This window comes from Clinocottus analis, unplaced genomic scaffold (assembly GCF_023055335.1).
Source record: "Clinocottus analis isolate CAN_PGR_092001 unplaced genomic scaffold, fCliAna1.0.p SCAF_21, whole genome shotgun sequence".
Taxonomy (NCBI): domain Eukaryota; kingdom Metazoa; phylum Chordata; class Actinopteri; order Perciformes; family Cottidae; genus Clinocottus; species Clinocottus analis.
The window spans coordinates 4,039,648-4,067,473 of NW_027175943.1; the positions used below are offsets into that span (position 1 = coordinate 4,039,648).

The 27,826-nt window shown below is 42.7% G+C and overlaps 1 protein-coding gene across 3 annotated transcripts in view; it reads right to left on the reverse strand.

Moving 5' to 3' along the window:
* Positions 1 to 273: 273 nt before the first annotated feature.
* The window catches only part of LOC137792066 (HAUS augmin-like complex subunit 3), a 49,840-nt gene continuing 22,287 nt past the window's right edge, over positions 274 to 27,826 (reverse strand). The window contains exons 19-28 of one of the 3 annotated variants that reach the window (XM_068587498.1): positions 22,286 to 22,343; positions 19,312 to 19,389; positions 13,653 to 13,764; positions 11,314 to 11,396; positions 7,387 to 7,518; positions 2,491 to 2,601; positions 2,280 to 2,358; positions 1,770 to 1,837; positions 1,485 to 1,546; positions 274 to 1,063 (exon numbers count right to left, since the gene is read on the reverse strand). In XM_068587498.1, the coding sequence (XP_068443599.1) occupies positions 977 to 1,063; positions 1,485 to 1,546; positions 1,770 to 1,837; positions 2,280 to 2,358; positions 2,491 to 2,601; positions 7,387 to 7,518; positions 11,314 to 11,396; positions 13,653 to 13,764; positions 19,312 to 19,389; positions 22,286 to 22,343 (870 nt within the window). In that variant the 3' untranslated portion in view covers positions 274 to 976. Of the gene's footprint in view, positions 1,064 to 1,484; positions 1,547 to 1,769; positions 1,838 to 2,279; positions 2,359 to 2,474; positions 2,602 to 7,386; positions 7,519 to 11,313; positions 11,397 to 13,652; positions 13,765 to 19,311; positions 19,390 to 22,285; positions 22,344 to 27,826 lie in introns of those variants that run through there. The other 2 variants (XM_068587497.1, XR_011078073.1) reach the window with 2 other exon arrangements.

Genomic DNA, 27,826 nt, shown 5'->3' on the forward strand with positions numbered 1-27,826 from the left:
TACCATAGTAGAATATTTGCTAAATACACCCGACTCTTGTGAAACTCCAACGCTCTTTTTGATCACACATTGACCCTCAAGGTTGAATATTGTCAGGGAACTAGAACTCATTTCTAATGTCTGTTGTAATTCAAGCTGATTATACATATTACTTACTTACTATACTTATTTATTCTGTTAAGCTGGTATCGGCTTGGAAAATTGAAGAATGAATTAAGGATAAGTGTCTAGTGTATAAAATAAAATGAATAAAGTTGCATGAGGAGATGAAAACTGGGTGAGAAAGGTCACTGGGTTTATCAGCAGGAACAAAGCACAACAACAATAAATACAATCGTAAAGAACACTTCACAGCATGTTGCAGGAACACGTTAGCGCGACGCCTTTGTAAGGAATCATTCTCACAGCAAATTGTATGAACCAACAAATGTCATACACTCAATGTCTTAAACGTGAAGCTTCACCTTGGCAACTCGGCAGAGAAAACAGCATTGGTCTCAACAAGAGAGTGTGAAAACGGTGGAGGAGAAGGAATCTTTTTTTTTTTTTTGCAGGATGGAGTAAAGCGGTCTCGTCTGTGGCTCCTGCCGTTGCCCCCGGATACGGATGGAGCGAAAGCAAAGAAGCTGCAGCTGCCTGGTTTCCATGGCAATGTGGATGCAGGACAAGCGAAAGAGAGACGGGAGGGATGGGTTGAGTGGGAAAAAAAAGAGAGAATGTAAGCGGGAATAAGTAAGAAGAGGCAGAAAAGATGAGAACACAGCCAAGAGGGAGAGAGAAGGAAAAGTAAAAAGAGGAGGTGAAAGGGGGGGAGAGAAAGACAGAGAGAGAGAGAGAGAGAGAGAGAAAGAGAGAGAGAGAGAGAGAGAAAGAGAGAGAGAGAGAGAGAGATAGAGAGAGAGAGAGAGAGAGAGAGAGAGAGAAAGAGAGAGAGAGAGAGAGAGAGAGAGAGAGAAACGAAGAGAGGAGGAAGGACTCAATGAGAGGGAGACATTGTCGGGATATTAAGCTCCAACATAGATCCCCAAGACTTGCCACTGGAGACCGCCACCTTCAGGGGGACCTGTTACACACACACACACACACACACACACACACGCACACAAACACACACATGCGAGAAAAAGAGAAAGGTGTCAGTGTGTAGTTCACGATGACCCACATTGATTTCCACTCGCATAACTTGCTGGACAGAAGAGCCTTTTACACACAGATGTGTTTCCTGTTGCTTGTTGTCTGAATTTCAATAGTATGAAGTCCACAAATATTGTGGGTTTGATGGGTGAAGTAGCTGCACAATAACAAGCGCTGTGCTTAAGCAGTGTGTGTTTCAACCAAGGAAATGACGACAAACACGCCATGTGCCGATTTCTTGGACCCGTGTACATCTCATGAAGCCTGGGTCCCATGGCAACAAAAACATCTTGAACAACAAAGAACGCTTTTAGACAACTGAACAACTTTCATTTCTTGTATTTACAAACCTTCAGGTGGACTCCTAGATGCTCTATGTGTTGAAGGGACTCCATGGTGCTCCTCACCAGACCTACACACAAAACAACATGTATTATTTATCAAAGCATACCATAGACAATGCATTGTGGGTAATGTAGGCAAAGGATTTGACACACAAGAAGAAATAAAGAAATAAAGAAAAGTGGTTTTATATTTTCCAATGACTTTTCCAGGTTTTTCATGACCGGCCGAACCCTGCTAGCATCTTTGATATAAGTGAAACAGTGACTAATATTTGTAAATTGCAAATTCACCTGCAAACTGCTCTACCTGTGAGTCCTCCACTTCGTACAGAAGCTCATCGTGGAGCTGTGCTACCAGCCTACAGTTACAAAACAAAAAAGAGATACACAACACATCAAATACTGATAGATGATTCTTTAAACTACGACTAAAAATGTGGCATCTTCATCAACGTGCTTCAACGATGTTCTTCCTGTACTTTCCATCCTGCTCTGCCAACATACCCGTTGCATTCTGGTATATTTGGGCTTCTGGCTTCCAGTGTGTTTACTCTCGCTAAATGCTTGGCACGTAACAGGAGCAATCATTTGAGAAATCTCAACGCCACAAATTCAGTTGGCTGGTAAAACAGTGAATGTTGTTTATGTGCTCTGGCGTGACAGACTCAGTCAGTTCTTCTTCATTACGATAGCACTCGCCCGTGTGTTCAGAAGGGACCTCAGTGAGGAACAGTGGTGTACTTTGTTGTGTTTGTCATGTGAGCTTCTTCAGTCAGGAGCGGCAGGTTTTTGTGGTTGTACCTGGCAGATAGCGAGCTGGAGGAGGAGACCAGGTTGAAGATTCGGATCATGGCCATCTTACAGAGATCGGCAGCAGATCCTGCACACACACACAAAATCACACACATGTCTGTTGTAGTCCACAGGAAGAATGGATTTAGTGGATCCAGGAAGTGTTTAGATAAGGAAAAGCGGGCAAGTGGACTGTATACAGACCTGTCAGTCATCCTACCTTGGACCACAAAGTTGACCGCCTGCCTCTCAGCCTGCATGCGGACGCACCAGTCGGATGAGTTGATGTTCGGGAGGGTCCGTCGACGACCCATGATGGAGCGCACGTAACCTAAACAGAAGCAAAAATACAAGATGAGAAACACAAAACAATAGTCATCGTTCTAAACATTATGTGCGGTGCGATCGTGCCTTCAACCTAACTTGAGTAACATGCTACGTCCATCAAGATTCACCAGAAAAACCCAGTTTACTCTTAAGTAGTGGGCGTGTTGTTCATTAAAATGTTATAAAATAACGTCGCTGTGCTTGCCAAAAGATTCTGGTGAACTTACTCTACCAGATCTCCTGCCAAGGTGGACTGAAGACATTCATAAAACATATGACTCATTTAAAGGTCACGTTTTTATAAAGGTTTGGTCGGTTGTTAATATTAGAACAATTGTTTGAGAATACAAATTAGAGATTTCTAACAAAATGAGTGACCTTTAGTTATTTATCTTCCTCCCTTTCCACCCACGCTTGAATGTGATGTTGTGTATTAAATATGAAACACAGAGTTACACTGAAATTATATTTGGGAACTTGTTTGTTTGCTGAAATCCAGCGTTGATGTTTTCGGTAGAAATCATTTATTTTTCTCTTCAGAATCAAACAGAAGCCAAAGAGGACATGGAGGTAAGTTGACATCATATTGCTCTGTTATGTCAAAAGTATTTTAAATGTAGCAACAATTGCCTTTGTTTTCATGTTGTTAGTGCCAAACTCAAGTGGTAGCTGTTCGTTTTGAGAGCGAAGGGTTTTTATTTTGAGAGCAACGATTTTTTTAATTATAGCCAGAAATTCTAGTTAAAAACGAGAATTTTGCTCTCAAAACATATTTTTTTGTTTGCGTAATAAAGACAGAAATCTACCTTCATAGAACTAAATTTGTTGATATTTGATTATAGGTGTTTATGGTGACAGCAAGTTTACAATGACACAAGGGAGCAACACACACACACAAAAGAAAAGAGAAACACCGTCACATTCCCAGTACAGTCAAACAAACACACATTATGAGGCAACACAAGAATGTGCAGTGACGTGATATGCACATTGTATACAAACACACACATTATCAAATGCAGGTATGCAACACACACACACACACACACACACACACACACACACACACACACACACACACACACACACACACACACAGTGGACCAGTACATTCCCCCAGCTGGACAATGGAGCGGGCTTTGCAGCTAAATCCCTCTCGTATCCCTTACTGTGAGGAAAGCCAACCAGGGCATGAAACCTGAATGACCCTCTCCCCAGAATACACACATACAATCACGCACACAAGCATAAATGCATAGGAAATGAGCGCACAACAGATAGTGACAATCACTACAAAACAAAAAAAGCTTCAACTCACTGTGAGTTGACCCATGACACATGCATGTGACCTTTTCACCAGGAATGTGACCTTTGATCTGGGGCCCAATGACAGGGATGTGAAGTGTACAATGTGGTTTACAACTATTGACAGGTATGTGACTCACACTGGAATGTGTGCGTTTTTCAAACCCAATTTGCTGTTTTTTAAGTCGGTGACACGGTGGTGTAAAGGTCAGGGCTTTTCAAGTTCAGGTGGCTCGGGTGGAGAAGTAGAAACTAGGATGGGAAAACAATTCAAGAGCAGTTTTGGTGAAATTTGACTTCAGTCGTAATGAGAGCACTCGTCATATCAGGATTATATCAGGATTATAGCTGCTTTAATGATGTAAAACATATCTAATATAAGATGTAAGTGAAACAGGCGACTGACTGGTCCGATGTAACGCATAACAGCAGAAGACAGGATATTGAACAGGGTTTACTGTACGTCATTTTTTATTTTAATATATGTTGAATTGGTATTGTCATGTTGATTATAGAGCGGTAAAACGGATTAACATTTTTAGTATATCGCAGCACTCATTATGAATAATTTGTAGTAATTACTGGCAAACACATCTGCCCTTAACTTATGGTTGCTCAAGTAACATTTCATTGTTGTGTGTGTGGTGTTTGAGCTCAGTGTTGCTTGCATTTGTGCGGACCGTTATCCATGACGGAGTGTAATTGGCTAATGCAACAGCTAAACTGAAAATCCTTTCTTTATTTAAAGACAAGCCTTTGCAAGCTCCACTGTGTGCAAATCACTGCAGTTGAAACATCCGCATGCGTTATGTGCTGGGACAACTTGGCGGCGCATCAAAGCCAGGATGTGTGAGTGTCAGCGAAGCGGGGTGTTCGCGTATCTGTGCCGCTCTAAGCTTCCCTGTGTCTGCCGTGGCCTTCAGAAGACACGGCTCGTTTTCATCTCCGTGATTCCCCCTGTTTAAAATTTTTTTAAATCATCCTTCGCTCCTGGACTTTTTAATCTCAGGCAGTCTTTACAAGTGAAGGTACGACATTTATCCCGAGAGACAGGCTCACCCGCAGTGGCGATTTATCTCATTTTAACATCAAGGACAGCGAGGATCATTCAGTTAAGTGTGGCCATGGCTGCTATGTCTAATAAGGGGTTTTCTTGTAGTATATATACATTAAAAACTATCAAAAAATAATCCTGTTTCCGTCCTCGTCTTTGTCCTGTTCCTTCTGGGTTGTTCTATTTGTATTCTTCTTCTCCTCTTACATCTGCAGACTGTTTCTTCTTTGCTTCTCTCTCTGCTATTACACCCACACTGTGATCCTGACCTCACCTTCACGTTGCCCTTTACACTTCATTTCCAGCAAATATGACAGTAGCTGAGGCTGCACTGTTCACCTCCTCTCGGCTCAGCCTGCCAGCATCCAGCAGTTCTGAACAAAATATCGCTGTATCGGATACCAATCAACTACAAACGCAGGGCGGTGCAGAGTGGACAAGGAGCCCGGGCACGTATTAATCTCTGCTCCCTGAGTCACAGAACGGCTGAAACAGCCAGTGAGTCTGTACGTCTCCTCCCTGCCGGCACAGGTTACAGAGGACTAATTCATCTGTCAGCTACTGTAAAGTCTTGCTGTGGAATAAAGAGAGAAACAAAAGGAAGAGAGGTATGATAACAGTTGGACGAGGGAGAGGAAAAGGAATAGAGACGTACTGTGTGTATATCCTTTGAAAGAAAATACATGTTCTATATGGTATACAATAAGTATACAAAAGTATTGATGCTTTTATTATTTATTTGGAACTTATAGACTTGTAAAGTATACACCTGGTTAAGCAGAAGGACTTGATTGATACGCTCCCCTGCAAACCTTACTTTATTTTGACTATATATATATATATATATATATATATATATATATATATATATAAATATACTATTTATTTTGTATGTGTATGTATAAAACTCTAATAAAGAAAGTGTTATAGACAAACAAGATGGAAAGAGAGGAGGGACCGAAAAAGAAACAAAGAGAGAGAGCGAGACAGGCAGACAAAAAGAGAGCGGGGCGAGCGGGGCACATGAACCCCGGCACCGTCTCGGCTGGGAGGATCACCATGGTGACGAGCTGAATTAAACCCGGCTGTGTGGCGCAACATCACTTTTTCACTGATCCGTGGAAGCATTTTGGAGGAATGAGTCCATTACGCCGCTTCGATTAGGAAGCTGCCACCGGAGCAAAGTGATGAGCGGGAGTGCGTCGCCGGTGATAGGTCGCCGTCTGTGTTTGTGACGAAGGTGTACGAGAAACATCTACTGCCCAGACATACTTCTGAATGTCTGGGTTTTTACGCAGAAACAGCCTTGGAGAAGAGCGTCTGCACATTCCTTATTACACAATTGGCTCCTTCAGGTCGACGACACAGCGACTAATTTGATTCGGGTGTAATTGGTTTATCCTGAAACTGTTGACTCCCTAAGTGCATTTCTTAGGATGGGAAAAGCAGATACAGCATGCGATAGAGTTAAGCAGCTTAACGACATGCTGTATAAAATCTTGGCAGCGATGCCAGCCTAACTCTTGAAATGAGTCAAGGGGTGGCTCGTCGGGGAGCTGAGGCCGGCTCAGACGACACAGCAAAGCAGACAGCTAGACGACACCCACCGTTAAGCAGCAATTAATTAAGCCTAAACATTATTTAAACCGGTGAGTAATGAAAAATTACCCCCCTCCCCTCCCAGGTAACATGGAGGAGTGTGGTGATAGACTGGAGCCTGCTTCAAGTGGTCATTTGAAGAACCGCTGTTTTTGCCACTTAACCGTTGGCTTCCTTCCTCTGAACTGGAGGCGTGCGGCTCGGTCAAACATCGGCCTCCAGGTTGAAGGTTGGATGCTCTGACCTCCTCACTCCAAATGCCGACACTGGCCTCATGTACTGTGCGCAATAAGGGTTAAAGTGCAGACTTTACACTTTTTTTTTTGTGTGAGCTTGTTGAAGTCTCAGGTGTGCTGTGTTGGCTGTTAAAGTCCGAGTATAAATAGAGTGTCCCGTCTGAACCATCAGCTCTGTGCCATCCACCTCGGCCCCCTCAAGTATTGACCCGCGGCAGTTTGTCTCATTCCTGCCAATGCAAGCACATCTTCTTCTTCCTCAGCCAAATACACACACGGACACAAACCAACAGAGAGCGTGGGTGTAGGCCCAAATCCAGACATACACACACACATTTGTTGCTATGTTTGTGGGAACATTTTGCTGAGTTCTGATTGTAATCCTTAACATTAACCCCTAATTTTCCTGATCTTAACTTTCACTCTAACCTATAATCCTATGAATAAACATTTGGCTTGTGAATTCTGGGAAACATCTCTTTTACAGTTCATGACATATTTGCCAATGTTTTTCTTTTGAGGGGCATTTAGAGTGAAGACAACCGTGAGGTAACGCTTCATGGAGGAGACAACAGGAACTTGATCGTACTCAGACCTTGCTTGTGGCACTGCTGGATGGTCCTCTGGATGAACGTCTGGACGTCTCTGTAGGTCTGCAGGAAGCTGTCCTGGAATCGGCTAGCCTGCTCAGCACTCACCCCGAGGATCCCTGACAGACGCTCACGGCCTGCAGAGAGCGATATACATTACTGACTTGTGTTCAACTATGGAGAGAAGTTACCAAGGTGACATTAATGCCAAGCAGATATAAAACAAATAATATGATTCAGGCAGATGATTTTTAGCCATCATGATTCATTGTGTGATTATTTTAGTACCTTCACACAATAAGTGTTACTATAGTCACCTGAATAGTTGGCTGTTTCTGCAGTATGCTAAAAGAATACATTCAGAGCTAACTGTATCTTTAAGTATATAATACAGATACGAGAGCGGCATACATTTTCTTACTTATCTTTTTAAAGGAAAGTGATGAAGCAAATTTCCTTAAATGTTGAACTCTTATATGATCTGCATTGTGAATGAACCCTCAAGACTCTGAGCTGACAAATGAACAACCAGTGAACGTAAAAGGAGCAAAACTTCCTTAATCATGACTAAGAGTGTTGAAGAGTGTGAAAAGAGACGGAAGAGGCTGGGGGAAGAGAAGAAAGCTGAAAGGGGGCAAGTGAACAGAGGACAGACTGCACCAGAGGGCAAAGGAAATGAAGAGAAAAAGTAGAGCCAAATGAAGGGTGAAAGAAAGGAGACACAAGAGGACAAGCTAAAAGGAGGGTGGACAAGGATCAGGGCAAGACTGCAAGAACTGTATTTGTGTGTGTGTGTGTGTGTGTGTGTGTGTGTGTGTGTGTGTGTGTGTGTGTGTGTGTGTGTGTGTGTGTAAAGTGAAGATGGAGCTCAGAACTCAGAGCCTCAACATGTGTACTTGTGCTATTTCCACCGGGAAATGTTAAAGGTGTTGGCTAGAGCTACAAAGGTGAGGAACAGATTGATAGAGGCGTGTAGAGGGTGAGCTAATGGGTGCCATAGTTACTGTGTGTGTGTGTGTGTATGTGTGTGTGGTTTGGAGCTCTGAGGGGGTTTGTGTTCATGATGTGTGTTTGTTGAATAGAGAGTATTGTCATGTCAAATAGCCTAGAGCTGGTGGGAGGGTTAGCAGAAGAGTGGAAATTAATCTAGAACACATGTATTCACAACATTTTGATGCCTATTGTTGGCTAATTGAATGAATTTGATGCAAATAAAAGCATAAAAATATCAATCATCTATCAAAAAAGGTCTTCTTAATTTCCACCTGTTGATGATTGGTTGACCTCTCACAAGATGATGACCCTTGAGCACTGTCTTCTCTGCTATATATGAGTGCTATTGCTGCTATTCAAAAGGAGATACAGAGAATAAGATAAGTAGATAATGATTACATCGGGGTTTTTTTTATTGAAATAACATCAAAAAGTTGGATGTTGCTAGCATGATTTAAATTTTTTAGGAAGTCCGCCTTAGAGCAGAAGATAAAGACATCTGAATTAATCCGAGTCGGCATGTCTGTCTGTGTGGCGGGAACACAGTTGCTGAAATAAGTCACGACAAAAAGCCCTCTCAGCAACGTGGCTGGTTTCTGTGTGTGTTGGGCGAAACACCACTGAGCAATGACGTGCATGTACTTTATGCAACAGGGACAGAGGACTAGGGGTGTAAGAACATATCGGCACAGTATAGAGTATCTCAATATAATCTTTTGTCATGATAAGGTTGAATCTCAAACTTGTTTACGTGCAAAGATTTGTGGCAGAACATAGCTCACATTGTACAAATCATTATTTTGAAGTCAAAAATGCTAATTTGGTTACGATGATGTAATGAAAAGAACTTCAGTTGACCTCTATTATATTTAATTACTTGATATTTTCCAACTGTACAACTCTGGTTCTCCTCATTTCTCCTGCTTTTCTCGCCCCTCCAACATCATCGCCTGGCCTTTGTGTTCGTTGACCCATTTGTATATGTCTGTTTCTGTGCGTGTGTGCGTGTGTGTGTGCATGAGGCCACAGCACTGCCCCTCCTCCCTAGCCTGATTATTGTCTTGCAAAGAAAGCTTCCTTTTAGGATCCGGTATCCATGGCAGCGCATCCTTCCACGAAGAGCTGTCTGTCTATGCTGATCAGGAGTTCCTTCAATTCCTCTTCTCGTATCCCTCTTTCTCCCACTCAGCCCTCGCCCCCTCCTACATTACTCCCCCCCACACATTTTCTCTCAGCATCTCTCTCTCTCTTTTACTCCTCCCCAAGCACTCCATATTCTCTCTGCATTTTTAGCTCTGACCTTCTGCATCCCATAAGTGTCCCCTGCCCCCCACGTCTCAAATGAATAGCTTGTACACGTTTGCCTCATTGCTTGTTGATGTTGATTGAGTTTCCTAGAACTGACTCATACATCAGTGTGTGTGTTTGTTTTCTCCCGCTGAGCTGTGGAAACACCACAGAGCACATCCCCGGCCTGAGAACAGAAGATTGTGTTTGAGCTCTTGAACACGTTCCCTGGTGCACGTACCAGACAAGTGAGCGCTCGCCACTGGCCCCGTTCCATTTCTGCCGAGTCTGAAGCAAATCATGCGCTTTAGGGCCACTACTGATTGTTTAACCGAATCAAACATACTGTCTTGATATTGACGTCAGGGAGAACAGTACATGTCCTGTTTTAATAATATACCGTGTCTAGGGTAAGAGGAAAACATTTGAGCAGAATGAGCGCTCTCCTTTTACCATGAAGACCGGATATCTTACCAAAACGTACACATTGTTTGTGCTTAAATATTTAACACAAAAGTCATGTTGAGTTCTCACTATTGGCTACCTCTAGCAGTTACAGCAGCTTTGTACTCAGGAGCTCATGTTACCACACTCTGGAAAGGGAGCAGTGAACGGAGGGGTATTCAGTTGGACGCAATCAGCGACCTCATTGCGAGATGTCGCCAAATCCTACAAACGCCAAATTCCCCAAAAAATAGCACGTCGGTTTGAGCCGGGAATTTATGGCCAGATGCATTTAAAAGTCGCTGAAAGAAGATGTTCATCGTTATAGTTAGTAAAGACCCCTATGAGGAAAAAAAACCTGTAACTCTACTGGCCACTAAAGCCCGTTACACCTCTCTTCATCACACAGGTGAAAGCACAAGTGAACAAGTATATATATATATATATATTTATATATATATATATATATATATATATATACACACACACACACACACACACAGCTCTCTCTCTACACACACTTGTTGTCGACTGCCATCTAAATGATTACCCCACTAGATGGCCCAGATATATCCACCACATGTCCACTGGGTCTAATCATGTGTGTGCATACCGTGTGTGGTAGTTTGTGTGTTCACCAGAGCATGCACATAACATGTGTGCGAAACATAAATGGGTCACAAGTGACACAGAGACGTATCTTTATGGGCCACGTGGGCGTAATATACATTCATCTTCCTCTCTCTGTTTTTCTATTTTTATCTTCTGCCGCCCCTCCACCGTCTACACCCATCGCTCTCCGCCTCGTGGAATCAGGAGCGAGATCTAAAGCATGAAAGAAATGCCGTGCCAGCAGAAATCACGGGGCATCTTTGCATGGGCTGCTGTGAAGCATCCGGGTAGCAATTTGGGGTTAAGTGTCCCGCTCAAAGACACTTGGACATGCGGCCGTTAATTGGACTGCCAACCAGCTCGTTGGCGGTGTTTGTTTTATCTCTGAATTATCTCCTCTGCCAACACATTTACCCTCTTCACACAATGAACCACTTGTAGATCTGAACCAGGTGCTAAATGACACTTACGACCCATTGCTTTGTCATTTTAAAACAATACAGGTCAATTGTCTATTTGACTGGTGCATATCTTCATCTATATTGTGGGAAATCACTTACAGGTGTGTGTTTGCCTGTGTGTGTGTTTGCACTCACCTGCCCCGTACACAACAGAGTAGACAATGCGTTTGGCATGTTCCCGATCCTCAGATGTCACCTCACCTTCACTCACACCCTTCCTGAGCGGCAAAGATGAACATTGAGAGACTTTACAATATAATACACAAACAAATATACAAACATAGAGTGTCTTAATATTTCATAGTAGACAACAAAAGGGAGTTGAGGTCAGAAGTTTTGTTCAAAGCTTACATGGACAACGAAATGATGGAAGAGATGGAATCAGTGTGTGTTTAAAAAGAAAGCATGCAATTAAAGCCCTTGTTTTATAAACATTTGCATGCATTCAATTGCTATTTTTAACCCTTAGGGTAGGATTTTAGGGTAGAAAATGTGACACAGACAGGTCGGAGGAGATATGGAGTTTAAAAGAACATGAAGTACGCTGAGTAACTCCAGAAAAGAACAGAGACATGGGAAGAGAGAAAGAGGCCGGGATGGACAGGCAGAGACAGTTACGTAATACGACTTGTAGACAGGGAGGATCAGACAGTGTGTGATGCTACGTCTGCAAAGTGGCATTTCTAGAGGGGCTGACTGGGAACTGCCACTGCGGATCAGTGTTAAGAGAGAGAGAGAGAGAGAGAGAGAGAGAGAGAGAGAGAGAGAGAGAGAGAGCCCAGAGAGACTGTCCTCAGCATGTGGTTGATGGCTATCCATACTGGATATTCACTGCCCCCTGCTGGAAAGGCATTCATCTCCTGGAGACTTATTTAAATGCCCGCTGTATTAATGTCGTGGGTTCCTCTAACGTTCAAAGTTTGGAATCTCCGGCCACAAAAGCTTAATTAAGTCCAGTCAGATCTCTGAGAGGACTAGTCTATATTTTTTAATGATCTTTTATGCTTTTATTTTGTGGAATGCCGTATAATAAATGTTTTTTTTGTATGAAGGGTGTGTTTTGCACATGGAGGATATGAATCGTTTGAGAATCAGTCAAATAAGGTGAGAAGGAATCACCGGTCATTGGTAGAAGAAACTCAAAGCTGAGCATCAAAGTGTGTGCTGATTTAAAGAGGAACACGTGTCAAGTAAAAAAGTAATACCCATAACAAACTGGAATAAACAGACAACGTGTTGCTTGAGCAAAGCTGTTTTTGAGCATCACAATAGAAAGAGAAGTTTAATCTACAGTGAGCATTATTGAAATAAGATCAGGGAAGACTGCAGAGAGCCCACAGAAATATATGGAGCCCAATCCATCCAATCCAAAACTATAAGTAAGAAAAACATTAATATAACAGGGGATTCAAACCCTTAGGCAGAAGCCTATATGTCACATCTTGGACATGAAATGAGCTTCCACGTTTGTTTCAGGCTTCCATAAAATTGGCTTGTTGATGTTATGCGTTTGTGATTGCCACTGACACCAGTTTACTACAAAGTAGAAGTCTGTTCTCTGCAGCTTAAAAAAAAAAGAGTTACTTTCAATCAAAAGAAAAATCAAAATGATATACAGCCGAACAAAGCATGCAGTTTGAAGAGGACAGAACGCTTCTGGCAACACAGATCATGAATAAGAAGCGTTTGACATGTTTTACCCTCTGATCTATAGAAGTGGTTCCAAGCAGATTAACGGATGAATCTTTGGCATTAGTGCCGGAGGAGCGATGGGAGTGAAATCCGCATGTAAAAGAGGAATATGATGGGAAATGTGACTAAGAGGGGAGAAAAATTGTGAGAGGAAGCGCAGCGAGGAAAAGGAAGGAACGAAATAGGAGATTATCAAAGAGAGGAACAGAAAGTCTGAAGGAAGAGAGTAAGTAAGTCTTGGTGATCCCAGCGGAGCTGCAGCGACACCAGTTAATTTGTTAAAAGGTGAAAAGAGAGATAAGGAAGGAGGCACAATGTAAAGCCTCAGAGGAGCTGTTCACATGCTCCTCGTGACCAGGTAATCTGTTTAACCGGACGAACAGGGGTGAAGGTACAACACTGAGAAACACACGCAGCATCAGAAAGACGCAGAAGCTGTGACACACACACACACACACACACACACAGGCAGCCAGAGAGGAGGGGAAGAGAGACGCATACCCACAGAAATACTTCAAAAAGCGCGACAATGTAATCACCAGGGCGACCGGCCCAGGGGTGCTCTGCCCATGGAGGAGAGAGGCAGTTGGCACGGTAGTCATGGCAACACGATCATTAGCATGTGAAGTGAGGGAGCCAGCAGTTGGGGGGGGGGGGGGGGGGGAGGGAGAAAAGAGGGGGAGGGGGCCGGGGGGGGAGAACAACCCTGTGGAGCATCAACACTCACCTTGGCAAGGAGATCAGGGAGTGTGTGTGCGAGTGTGAGTGTGTGTGTGACCTACCACTGAGAGGCCAACATGGTAAAGACGTCCGTCTGTGGGTTGATGAAAATACGGAGCAGCTCAGGGTCAGAGGAAAGGTGAGCAAGCAGACGAAGCTCCACCTGGCAGAAGTCTGACACAGACACACGCGCACGCACACACACGCAGCAAGATATATCTGTAATGCATTGGATCAAGAAAACATACTGTAAGTACACTATCATTACTGTATGTACAGTATTTCTCATTGCATGTGTCACATATTACGTGAAGTGTGGAAAAAACATCCAAGTGAAACGTTGAAGATTTAGAACTGTGTACCCTTAAATACTCGCACATGGATAGCATAAACACTATAATTAATCAGGCATTTGGTTCATGTTTTCTGTGCTGAAGTGGTGCAACTACAATTGTGTTGCTGTTCCTTAACCGGCTGTCTTCATTTAATTTAGTGCCTTCCAGCATTTCCCAGGGTAATGTTGAATAACCCACAGAGAGTGGGTGTGAAATAAAGTAGTAGCATTCAGTTATAAGTAATACATAATGGGGGGAGAGCAACAGCAAATAGTGACATTAAGAGCTTCCAGTAAAGAAAGAAAGACTATGTGTGGATAAAGTGGGGCCTCTGTTTCCTTTGCCTTCCTGTTTTACTATTGATGGCAATACAAAATAGCGTCTTAATCCTTTTCTGTCACCAAAAAGCATGATGCTCACCACTGATGTTTCAGATGTGCCATCAAACTCAAATTGTTCCAAAGCTGGAAGCAAAACCTGACAATGTTCAGCTACATACACACAAAAAAACACACACTTGCATGTATACACACACTCCAAGCTACATCGTCGTTCCTGTTGTACTGTGATCCATATCAAGTACCATCAAAGGACACGATGAAAACGTTTTTTTTCTTCTTCAACCGCTTCCTGGTTCCATTACATTTAATAGAAGATGACTTAGAAAGAAACCCTTGAATCGTTGTTGACATTGAGGTAATTATACTGGTTTTAATACGTGAACGTTTGTCAAGAAGCTCCCAATAGAAGCTGACCCTGGGTTTCTTTGACATGGCAACGAAGTGACGCGAGTTGAAGTTGCGTCACTGCCTCTCCTCCACATAATTCTCATTCTTTTCATTCTGCTGTTTGCCGACATCCGTCTCGCAGGAAGCAAACGTTGCTCACATAAATCCATATAAAGCTGAATTCTGGAGGGTAAATCATGTTTGGAACCACATAAATGCTGCTATTGATGTGACTATTCACAGTGATCTGAGGATTTTTAGGAATGTAGATGTAGCACTTAACCCGGGAAACCTTAAGGAAAAGTGACAATCATGTTTTTCTTCATTTAATAAGAACTTTACATTCTTAATTCTCACAACAGCTTTTTGCCTTTTAGTCCATTTGTTCCGAAAATTATGAGAAAACACATTTTGATTTGGCAATATCCTGCATGACAGTGACTCTGTTTAACCCTGCACTGCTCTTTTGATTATGTTTGTCACTATTAATGCATAGTTAACATTTGCAGATATATAATGCATTTGTTATGCTTCGCATTTATACTTTTTCTGAGATAGAGTGTTTGCTCACAACATGTACCCCTGTTTACACAAATCTGTGCTTGTCTATTATGGACTAGGGGTTGAAAAATGAAGAAATTGAGAAGCTGCACTGCAACAAACAGTTGAATCCTTCAAATAAATACAATTGCCATCCATCATGACAACACTAACAAATTAATGGAGCGTATTAGTTTTGAATAATTACTTGTCTGGTAATTTAAAGCTGTTATTATCAGGTCTAAACAGCACTTCTAAAAAGGCCTTTAGGACCAAATAGTCTCTGAATTTTTCAAAGGCACGTCCACAAGGAGAGAGACAACCAGACGCTATGCATGAAACCCCCTGACAGACACACAGCAAAACATCTTTGAACCCGGCCGACAGAAGCTGTGTCTCACCTAACTGCACCACTACGATACAGCTGCGCTTAAAGATGCACTCAAACAGACGGCTCTATAAACAGAAATATGGACACTCACACACCTCTCTGTGGCAGCTGACGGTGTGTGAGAGCGACACGTCCTGTACTGACAGGTCTACAGCTTTCCTGTCAGCTTGCCCGAAACACCTCTCAAGACGTCGTCACACACACACACACACACACACTTGTGTATCCACACTCACAAAGCGACTGCAATACTATTCTATTACTTCCATTTCACCCAGACACATCTCTTCCTCTGCTCGGCATCTTCAAAATCCAATTAAACCCGGCCAAACGCGGGGAAAAGCGGCCTCGAAATGGACTGCGGGAAAATTAAGAGATTTCTCCGTCTGCGAGGATGAAGCAACCCGCTGTAATAGGTTGCTACTCATGTGGAAAGGGACAGGATGATGGGCTGAATCGGACATTTTAAAGACTTGAGGTCAGATTATTCAGCCCGAGTGAAAAGAGGGAGGAAATCCTTGGCTTCGCGGTTCACAATGCAGGTTAAAACCAACACCTGCTACTGTTAAACCCAGGTCGGCCATAGACTGCAGAGGGAAAAGATAAAAGGAACAGAGGGATGAACCCCAGTGGGATGGAGAAGAGAGAAGAAAGCGGGGTGGAGGGGTGATAGGGAGGGAGAGCAATGGGGTAAAAGAAATGTCTTGCTTTTGGTTGTGATGAGGTGAGGAAGGGGGTTTCTAAAGATATCCTCCCATCAATGTTTTATGAGTCAGATCACATTTCCTCCAAGCATGCCCGAAGCTTCAGAAACATATTGCTGACCAGGGTGCGTGTGTGTAACTATGTGTGTGTCTGTGAGAGAGAGAGAGAAACAGTGTGTGAGCGTTCTCTCTGTGACTAAAATAGAAAGGAAGAGAAGAATGAAAACGTGTGTTTGAAAGAGATCGTATTAATATGATACTACACATGAGAAGGTGTGATCTCTCGCTCTTGTTTGTTTGTTTGTTCGTGTGTGTGTGTGTTTCAAGGCCATCTTGTAGGAGAGATAAACCACACCAACGAATCCAGCCACAATCAAGAGTCCTTGTATTGATCTATACAGGAATAACTGTGACCTTCCTCTCCAGATTGAGCCTTAAGACTGGATGCTGAACCACGTCAGATCAATTAGTATTAGTGGTGAATTGACTGAATACCCGCGATTGTTTTACGCTTGCATGAGTGAAAATGGTAACCAAACCATTTTAATAATTATAATTTGAATAGCACTTTGACTCATGATTGAAATAAAAATGCACAATGTTCACTGAATCCCTTCAGGCCTATTGTGATGGCTATACCTCATTATTATTTATAAACAAAGTGAGCAACACCTTAATTAAAATAACAGTGACTTATCTGTAATAAAAACACTCATTAGTTGTAGCCCGAGTAAAGCTCAAGACTGGACTCGAGGTATAAAAACCAGCTGCTCCTTGCTCCTGTAGTTCTCTGGACAGCGTACTAAGACACTGAGGGCACTAAGCCGGGACTCATGCATTTTTAATGCCCCTCGAGCAGCCTGCACATGCACGACCATACTGTACTGAAAGCATAAAGCTTAAGAGCTCAACTAAGACCTATACATTGAGAATATGAAATGCCTCCTGTGGGCTGCGGTTGGTGTAGAAAGGCTTCCAGGAAAGATTTAGGTTAAACTGGCTTGTGCGAGTTAGGCCGACCATGAGAAATGTATGTACTCTGTGCTGATAAGGAAAACCCAGGAGAACCAGACGAGGTCCAGGAACAGCCGTTAATCTCTATGTCAGTGAAGGTAATCTGATGCACCATTGCTTGTAAAAGCACATTATATATTATATATATATTAATATGCAACTACTGTTAACCTTTGAATTACCTTCACCGTGAACAGCAGCACCCTGTCAGATCATCCGTGTGTTTAAAACGCTGCGTGATATTTGTTTAGTAGCACTTTTACTGTCACAGTAGAACCCGATTTTTAATAAAAACCTATATGTTGCATGTGTGTTCTCTTTATGTTTGTCTATTATGGACTAGGGGGATGAAAAATAAACTCAATTGATAAGCTGAACTAAAACAAACTGGGTTGATGGGTGAATTAGGCCTGTGTATTTTTTTAGGCTGTTTGTCTAGACTCTCTGTTTTCCTGTCTCCCCTTGCAGCTCCAGACCCCACACGAAGCACGTCTCCCAAATACAAATATAACACACGCACACACACTCTCTCACACACACGCACACACACACACACACACACACACACACACACACACACACTTTATATTAGTAAAAACTATATGGCTGTCAAGTCTGTTCTACCAAAGCCATGAGTTGGATTCCTTTGAGGGTCGGATTAGTAAACACAACACACACAGACTAGAGACAAAATCTTCGGCACACTCACACACACACACACACACAAACATACACACACACACACAGGAAAGGAAGATACATAATAACTGTTGACGTGCCTCTTGGTTGAACTTTTTTGAGGGGCACCTAAAAGTGATAGACACACACACACACACACACACTACACACACACACACACACACACAGCAGTTGTTCCAGTTTGGGAAGGACATTGGAGGACAAGAAGAGGGTGACTTGGCGATAGCTCCCTAGGAGGGGTTGTTTCCATGGCAACCTGGCCTGCGATTGTGAATCCCTGCCACGTCGTGTGTATATTTGGGATCCTCGCTCTGATCCTGCTGCTGTCCTCCCGCTAACCCTGGTTTATCCGCCTGGTTATGTAACCGCGGGACACACTGTCAGGGCCAGCAGACACCCGGCGTCCCCCACAAAGCGCTGCCGGGCCGACAGTGTCCCAGCTCTCCCGTCAGTCTGCACAGCGTGCACCCGAGGGTGCACCCTGGAGTGACCTCAGGAGGTTAGCGTACAAGGGATTTTAATTTACAATCTTCAAATTGACCACACTTAAAGATACAAGTTCCAAAGATTCTACCCAGCACATTTAATCAATATGGAAAACTGCAGTTTTCAAATCGGCAGGTGGTGGAATAACTGTTAAAGACAAAATGTAGTCAAAAACAGCTTTTTAAATTACATATTGTTCTCCTGGACTACACATCATATTATACAGACTCAAGAGAACATCTTTGTTTGTTCCTGTTGTATTGAAAATCAAAAACTCAAAAACTTTTCTGTTCCGAAATGAAAGCCCTCTTGTGACTTTCTGAGGACAGAATAATAGTTTAATACTTAAGAATACTCTATAATATTTGCAGGTCAGTGTTGTGGAACATGCAGTGACTTGCATGACTCCATGATTAATAAAGTACTGTTTTTTAATTGTGAATTGTGATTATTATTTAAATATGATCACACTCATCCGAGTCCTATTCTGTCTGAGTAAATATAAATAGCCTTAATAATTAAATTAAAAGATACATTCTGGCCATTATGAAAGGCAAACTCAATATAGAAAGAGCGTCTGGCAGCAGCAGCAGCGCTGTTTGTGTGGACGCTACACACTTGTGAGACGAAGCAGATCAGTGAGGCCTTTTAGATCTATTAAAAAGACGGATCTGAAAAAATAAATGAACAAAAATCTGCTCGGGGAAATCCACAGGCGATGTGAGCCTCATTACTTCGTATCAGATGGAGTGACGGGAAAAACATATATGATGCTGCATGAAAGAGCTAAAAACATGAGGATTTGACGTGACCTATTGTCTTACCTGCAGAGAGGAAGGTCCATCCATCCTGAGGGATGAACATTGCCCGAGGATGAACAGTCACCACCTCCTCCTCCTTTCCTGTGGGGACCAAGCACAACCTCAAAAAACAATCACTCACTGCAAAGTGAATGCTATTTGAAAACTGTGTAGCGATAGCCTCAAGGAACCGGTTTAGATTCTAAGTATTTTGTACGGTCAAAGAAAACAAGAGCCTGTTTTCCAAGAAAACAAAAGTGTTGCCAGAAAATGTCTATTTCAAGAAAAAATATAATTAAAACAACACGACAGGTTTAATCAACATTTACGAGTATCGTGCTCAACTCCTTCTCAAGACGGTTATTAGAAGCGCTGGTTAGAGGCCATGCAGGGCTAAATGTAAATTCAGTCGACCTTCCATAAATAAGCATCTCATCAAGCAGCATATGGACATCTTTCACAGCACATTTTAAAACTAATTTATTGACCAAACCTACAGCACAGCACAGTGAATTAGCGCTGATATCCTGTGTGTGCTTGACAGAGCGAAGGAAACAGACAGTGAGTGGCCGGGGACCGCAAGGAGCAATAAAGAGAGCTAGCGCTGACATCTGACTTAATGAGGAGTTAAGTTATGAAGCCACAACGCCCCATTTAGAGGCAAATCAGAATCTAATCAGGATCAGTCTATCGCTGCACTCTCTGCTACGAGGAGCTGACTTTAGTGCAGGAGAAACGATGGGCAACAATGAACCGTTGCGTCCCATGTCAGCATGATGAACATACAACAGCAGCACACACACAAACATGCTGACACTGAACATGTGGCCTCACACACACATGCACTTAGTGGAATACGTTGTGACGAGCGCCTCACCTCTCACCTCAAGACAAAAAGTGATAACACATGGAAGAGAGAGATAGAGAAGGAGGAGGGGTCCGGGTGGAGGGGAAGAAGGGATGAAGAGAGAGAGAGAGAGGAGATTTGATGACAAGGAGCTTTGGGAATCTGAGGGAGTGTATAAAATATAAATGTTGTCTCTGTGAAGTCACCCATAGGTCTATGAAGGGCCGTTGTGATGCTCAAAGTGGGCGGATCAAGCCGGCGCCATCTTGGCAGTGATGACACAGCCTCTCCCTAAAAATTTGGCAAAGAGGCCGGTTGACGCAGCCAAGCAGACGGGTAGCATCTAGCGGCCTGCGACAGTACCCATCCGTCACTTTAAGCACCTTTGAGCCTAAAATATAATTTAAAAAGGTGAGTTCAATAAACCACATGAACAGTTGTCATGAATCGGAAAGCTAGCATTAGAGAAACTGCCTGGTGAGAAACTGTAGTTTTTGATGCTAAAACCCTCGCCTAATTTCTCCGCATCAGAGGTTAGTGCTTGGTAAGGAGCAGAGGTGCTGATTTAGCCCCTGTGAATCACTCAAGAGGAAGAAACACGGAGGAAGCAAGGGACAGAAATAAAGCCGTGAAGCTGAGTGTGGCACCACCTGGCTGTGACTGACAGCAGAGTCAATGTGGCCATGCCAACAGATGGATGGACTTGTTTTGATATTTTATTTATCCCCAAAAAGAGAGAAAAAAAATGTTGGTCCTGTTTATGGGACACAGTGCCAGCCGGCTAATCTGGGACACCTGCAGCAGGCAAGTATTAAACTGGAGCCCGACCGCAGAAAAACCATGACAAAGCATTTCTCATCAGAGGCCGATCATTTGTCAAGTGTTGTCTGCGCAGTGACAGTAACAAACCTATGACATAATAGTTGGATGGACCACGGGTATGGACAAATGAAAACCTAAAGCAATCAAGAAGTATTTATACTGCAAAAACTAAATGTCTCCATCAGATAATAGAGAATGTAGGGAAGTGAAATAGGAGATCTGTATAGAAGAAGTTAAGAAGAAAATACAACACTTTTCATTCTCATTTATATGAATTGCAGATAGTGCCTGATTCAATTTAATCACAATGTTGTCATAATATAATGGAGGCGGGGCTCTCAAGCCACTGTCCCACAGAATGAAGAGTCAGGCTGTTTTCTCAAAGTGTCTGTGTGGCGGTTTTTATCAAATGATGACTGCAGCCAACAAGAGCCAGAAGAGGTAATTAACACTTTATTCCAAAAGATGAAGGACGACAAGACGACAGCTGACGAGAACAGAGAAGAAACGAAGGGGAAATTATCATATGTAAGATTGCCAAATTGATACTTGAGTCCATATGGATAATGTTCTCCCCAAGCTGTCCAGGAGAAAATGTTCTTCTCATGAAAGCAAACAGAGATTCTGCACTTCAGGTTTGCTGCTTGATGTCACTTTTGTGATTAAAGAAGAACAGCTGTTCCTTTTCTCAAACATCTATAATGGTTCATTTTCACAATGAATCTTGGGACTTCCTATATACTTTAGTTAATTCATCATCCAGCATCTTGTCAAACTGCCATGGGCTTATACCAGGAGACGAGATAAACAACTTTCGGTTCTATTATAAAACACATTATGTCCCACTTAATCTCTTTAATCCATCTTTAAATGTCATCTTCAGATCTAAATTGTTTAGGTGTTGAGGCAAAATTGTTGTGTGAGGTTTCCTTATTTGCTTTTGCATAACCAGGCTGAGGCCGGCCAATGTGAAATATTCCATGACGTCAATTGAAACCGATGTTCTTACTACACACGCCTTACTGTGCAATTTTAAAAACACTCTAAAATGAAACGGCTGCAACCAAAATAAACTACATAAAAGAAGCCACGGTGGAGATCAGACAAACATAAATACGGAGGATACCCTTTTAGTGACTGGCCCTTTGCCGCTGCAGAGTTTTATCATCCTCATAAAGCCTCTTTAATAGCTCAGTGCTCATCAGTTTTTGTATGCCCTGAGAGATGTCTCCCTCGCCCCCCCACACACACACACACACCACGACATTCATCACTGCCTTATTCTCTACAACGTGTGGGAGGTGTGTGTTAAGTGCGTGTGCACTTTACCTTGTACGTGCTGTTTCTTGGTTATTTGAAGTGGCTGTCTCGGCAGGGCCTGGAAGTTCTAGTTTGGGGAAAAAGTTGTAGTTTTAGATAGTTGTACTGTAACAGCGTATCATTACTCTATGGAAGTGGGTCTTCCTAATGTCACCGCCGAGTCTCGTATGGATAAATTATTCCCTCCTGTGTGGAAACCTAAATAAACTCATATAGCTCCGTATACGGTGGAAAGGTCAGCTGTATTTATCTGCAGCTCCTCCCAACATTCTCCATTGAGGCGGTCATGATGAGACAGAAGAAAACATGGAGATGTTGAAGTACATTTTACTTGTGCGTATTTGTGTGTCAAGGTATATATGTTTTCTAGGGCTGTCCTTTGGAAACCATGTGTAGCTTTTACTGTAAATGGCAATGGTTACGTTTTCAGGTTTACACCTTAAAATGATGCTCACTGGGCTCCTGGCTCACTCTGCATCAAACAACTGATATATATATCTGAGACCTTGCTTATATAGACACACACAGAAAGTTACATGTATGCAATATTTTTCTGCCTGAAGGAGAAAAAACAAGAAAGGAGATAAGGAGCACACACACACACACAGACACACACAAAGATGGAGGACAATGGTTAATTCTCAGCGGTTCCATCCTAATCCCTTTTAATCCCACTGTATCCACCCTTTCAAACGCACATGCACACTCAACAACTCAAGGTGTGCGAGAGTGTATGAGTGTGTGTGTGTAAGCATGTTAAAGGTCACTATCAAGGACTTCCAGGACACATTAATGACTGTTTAATGCACACAAGTACGTGCACACAATATTAGTTAACTTCGAGAAGGGGACAGGCAAAGGAAAGGCCAAGGACACACACACATTTCGCATCATGGTCAGAATTTAAACATGCATGTGTTTGAGTTGACCCTACAGTGGGTGTGTATGCTCGTGTGTGATCCAGAGAGGGAAAACAGCTCTCTGCTTTCACCACTCATTCATTATTCAGCAGAGGAAGGAAGGGAGGGAGGGAGAGAGAGAGGAAGAGAGGCAGGATGAAAAGACAGGACTGCAGTGGCAGGGTGTGAACATTAGGGACCAGACACACACACACACACACACACACACACACACACACACACACACACACACACACACTACTAAGTTACTACAGTACATGAAAATGAAAGAGAAAAGATGTGTGTGTGTGTGTGTGTTGCTCTATGATGTGACAGGTGATTCAGTGTGTCAGCACCGAATGCTCAGCTTTGCCATCGTGCATGTTGCAATGACGACAGCGCACGTGCGCGCGCCTTCTCATTCAAACCTCTTTCTTCATCTCACACACACACACACACACACACACACACACACACACACACACACACACACACACACACTCACACACACACACACACACACACAGAGGAATATCTCACAGAAGAGACACACACAAAACAACTGCGTACTTTATACGCCAGGACCTGCTCTGACGTTTTGGTCGAAGTTGCGTCATACTGGTCATAATTCAGACCTTCTCTCCTGATTAAAGATTTGTTGAGAAGGCGTATCAACACGCAGGACTTTTTAAGGACCACAGACAACAAATTGAGTTGCCAGGCCTCTAATTATTGTCAACAGATTCAGATGATCGTTTTTATGTAAACGGGAGTGTTTCCCTGTGTTTTGATATGCAATCAAAACCTCCAGATGCTTTTAAAGAGAAAGTCAGATGTCAGCATGTGAAAGGAGACATGGGAACAAGGGAAAAGACAAATGCAATCAAAGAGATGAGAAGGCAGGAAAAAAAGAACGAGAGTTCAAGAGATAAAAGAGAAAAACAAGAGAAGCAGGAAGAGACTCAAAGAATGAAATAGCAGCGATGTAGACTACAGTGCGTCATCGCAGCTTGAGAGAGAGTGAAGATGAATGAGAAAATGTAAAACATGAAATAGCCTGGGTCGGCTTGCCCTGTTCAATGCTGACTGCAGTTTAAAACACACACACAGACACACACAGACACACACACACACACACACACACACACACACACACACACACACAGAGCAACAATGTCAAGAAATATACACAGCATGAAATAATCAATGATGAACCTTTAATTACACAGACCGAGCGACCGCCAGACCGACATTGCAGTCACATAAGCACATTTACATCGTCTGTATTTGCCAATGAAATGAAGTAGTCTTAGTGACCAGAACCAGAAGTGTAACTACAGGCTGATGAAATGTTGCTCAATGATCTATTAACACGGCACTTCAAGTGATGGCATCATCTACCAGACTAAAACATGCACGACATCTTATATAACTAAAGCATGTTAGTTTGCATGTCAGTGACTAAATGAACAATAACATCACCTGTGAGCTTGCAAAAATAATGCCCTGTGATTTTAAACAACGAGCAGACTGCTCTTGGTTGTACCTTTAACTGACACACACCCTCACGCACCCACACACACACACACAACGTCCATTGTTTCACTTCAATCGGCAAGCATATGTACACGTGGTATGACATCCGTCACTTTTAATACCGGTGATACCGGTATACAATTACAACCCTACGGCACCGTGTCGACACTGTTTCGGGCTGAGGAATTCTGTTTCGAAGAAAATCTCACAAATGTTCTTGCATTTAATTTATTCTGTTCTCTAAATGTCAAACTCACTTGTCAAAACGGGTGACGGAGTTCGAACACTACAGGGACGCGCAGGTATCAATCACTGGCGACAAGAGAGCACTCCCACTGTGTGTGTGTGTGTGTATGGCAAATTAAAATGCACAGACACACACAAACGGGCACAAACAGATACACATGAGCACTGGCACAGGACGGGCTCCATTAAATGGCGGGTGGTGTTGTTGTTCCTCCCCTAACTACACCAACGTGTGTGATTTATAGAGACACAAATGCTTGTATTGCCCTCTGTTGCACACATACAAAAACACACACACACACACACTATAAATATTCCAAGGCTGTCAGACACAAAACACACACAAACAGACACACGTAATACTTGAAAATATGCCTGAGCCATCGACATCCAGCCACACATGCTTGTGTTTTCCTCTCCTGGGCTCATTGACTTTAAGTGGGCCACTTATTCATGCAGATGTGCTTGTTTTCCGTGTTGTCTTTCCACTACTGATTCTGTGAGCGAGGCTGCTCCTTATTCTACATAACGACCTTGTGTTTGTATTCTTTGATGACCCCCATGTGCCTTAATGTTGGCTCACAATGGCCTGATGATGAACCTGCAGTGAACACAGTTGACCCATGGATTCATGTTTTAGAGACGAGCATTGACTCATTCATAAGGGAATGGTTATGGCTGCTTAATTTGCAGGTTAAGAATGCAGGTCACTAAATTGTCGCTTAAAGTATCAATTAAAGGGCAGGTTTTTTTTCCCCCCAATGAGCTCAAATGAGTCATAATGAGCAGCTGCTGCTGGTCGAGCAGCGTTCATTACATTGCAATTCATTCAGCTGACACTTTAACCAAAGCAACGTACAATAAGTGCATTTAACCATGAGTACAAACTCAAAAACACAATAATTATGAAAGTACAATTTCTTCAATAGAGTTAAACTACAAAGTGCTCTCAGTAAGTGCCATTTAAGTACTACTAAAGTGCTACTACGGTGTTACATTCCTTATTCGTATAGATGAGTTTTTACTTTCCGACGGAAGATATAGAGACTTTCTGCTGTCTTGATGTCAATGGGGAGCTCATTCCACCATTAAGGAGCCAAATTACAGTTTATTTAACAAGCATTTGCAAAGTATGTCTGCCGGGCTAATTCCGGCAAAATTATTCCCGTTCCTCAGCTTAATCTGCTCTTTAATGTATAAAAAATAATGTGGTTATAATATGGCTATTAAGCAATCAATTAGGCTTAAGTATTCTGAATGTCTAGAATGCCTGTGTTGATGGACAAGAAAGTTAGTTCAGCTCTCCCCATGTGTTTACCTTTGACCAGCAGGGTTGCACCAGACAGGTCCTTGACTGAGTAATAGATGTAAGCAGTAAGTATGAGTCGGTATTATCCGGGGCATTATAAGTCTGATAGCCAATTATATGGTTTCACAATGCTACATTAGTGCATCTGGCTTTGATTAGACACAAATTGGAAGTGCAAATTAAATGAAAGGCACACTGCTAATTTCCCAGCGGCGTCATAAACATAAATATGGCCCGCCGAGAGACAACGCAACAGTCTCAGAGGAGCACTGCCTGGTGAAACAGATGGGGACGGCCGAATCACCGCGCTGGTGCCGGGTAATTTAATCACACTGCACCAATTTAATGACTCGTCACCAAACACATGCACACATGCAGGTCTATGTGCACACTCTCGATGCAAACACTGCAAAATGATCTCCATTCACACTGCAACTACAAACAAACACATCTGTTCATATCTGTTCAGCATGGAGATGAGAGAGTGAGTGAGGGAGAGGCACATGACTGCAAAAGCCACAGCTGGCCTGTGCGGTCGGGAGTAGAGTGACTGACGAGGGAGCACCAAGAGGGTGGAAGCAGCACCCTGCAATCAGTCGCTGTCTTTCTGAACTTATGGAAAACAAAAAGCCTGATTGTCTCACAGTGGTCCTGACTGATTGTGTGATAAACTGGGGTAGATGTGAGGCTCTAGGAGCACCGTCCTTGGTTATTTAACGTGAGCCGTAAGGAGCTTGTGATGTTACCCAAATGACAGCGTCTTCATAAACACAGGTTACCGTCCAGCTGTATTGGAAATGCATTCAAACCAAATGGACAAACACAAAATATGAAGTACACGTGAAAAGACTTCAGTCTATGAGTGATTATGTGCTGCATTCCAATAGTTTTCATGAGTGTTATATTCATACACTTAACTATCACTTTTATGAAATACATTTGTGCACTTAAATTAATGTACTTACACAGGAAATCATAACATACTCGCTCAACTACAAGAGCTACTTGGGATCATTTGAAATAAAAGCAATGGTACATGCAAGTGCGTGCATGCGCATCATAATGTGTACTACACTGCCAAGGAGTCAGAGCGCAGAGACTGACACACACTTCAGTAAAGTGCTTAGATCAGCCTTGGGAAGACTTTCTGTGACTGCAAAACATTTAATGACAAAATGCAGAGGAGTTTTAAACGAACATTAAACCGCTTGACAAGCCCTGAAGGAAGCATCGTTGGCAGTTTGGGAACAGACACAGCTGCACAATCATAATACGAAACACACAACCTGACATCAATAATGCAATACAGCTTGTGTAATGTGTTCTATATTGCTATATCAGCTTATTTTTCCTACAACACATAATAAAATGTGATCAGTCCAGAGTAAAAACTGTGTCATATGATTTTAACCTCCTCTAGGCACTACGTAAATCATGATAAGAGGGATTAATTTGCGCAATTTATAAGAAAAATCCCCCAGATGAATTGTAAAGATGTTGAGTCTTGCTGTGAGAGGAAGTACACACACACAAACAAAGATAAATGGTGACAAAAAGATA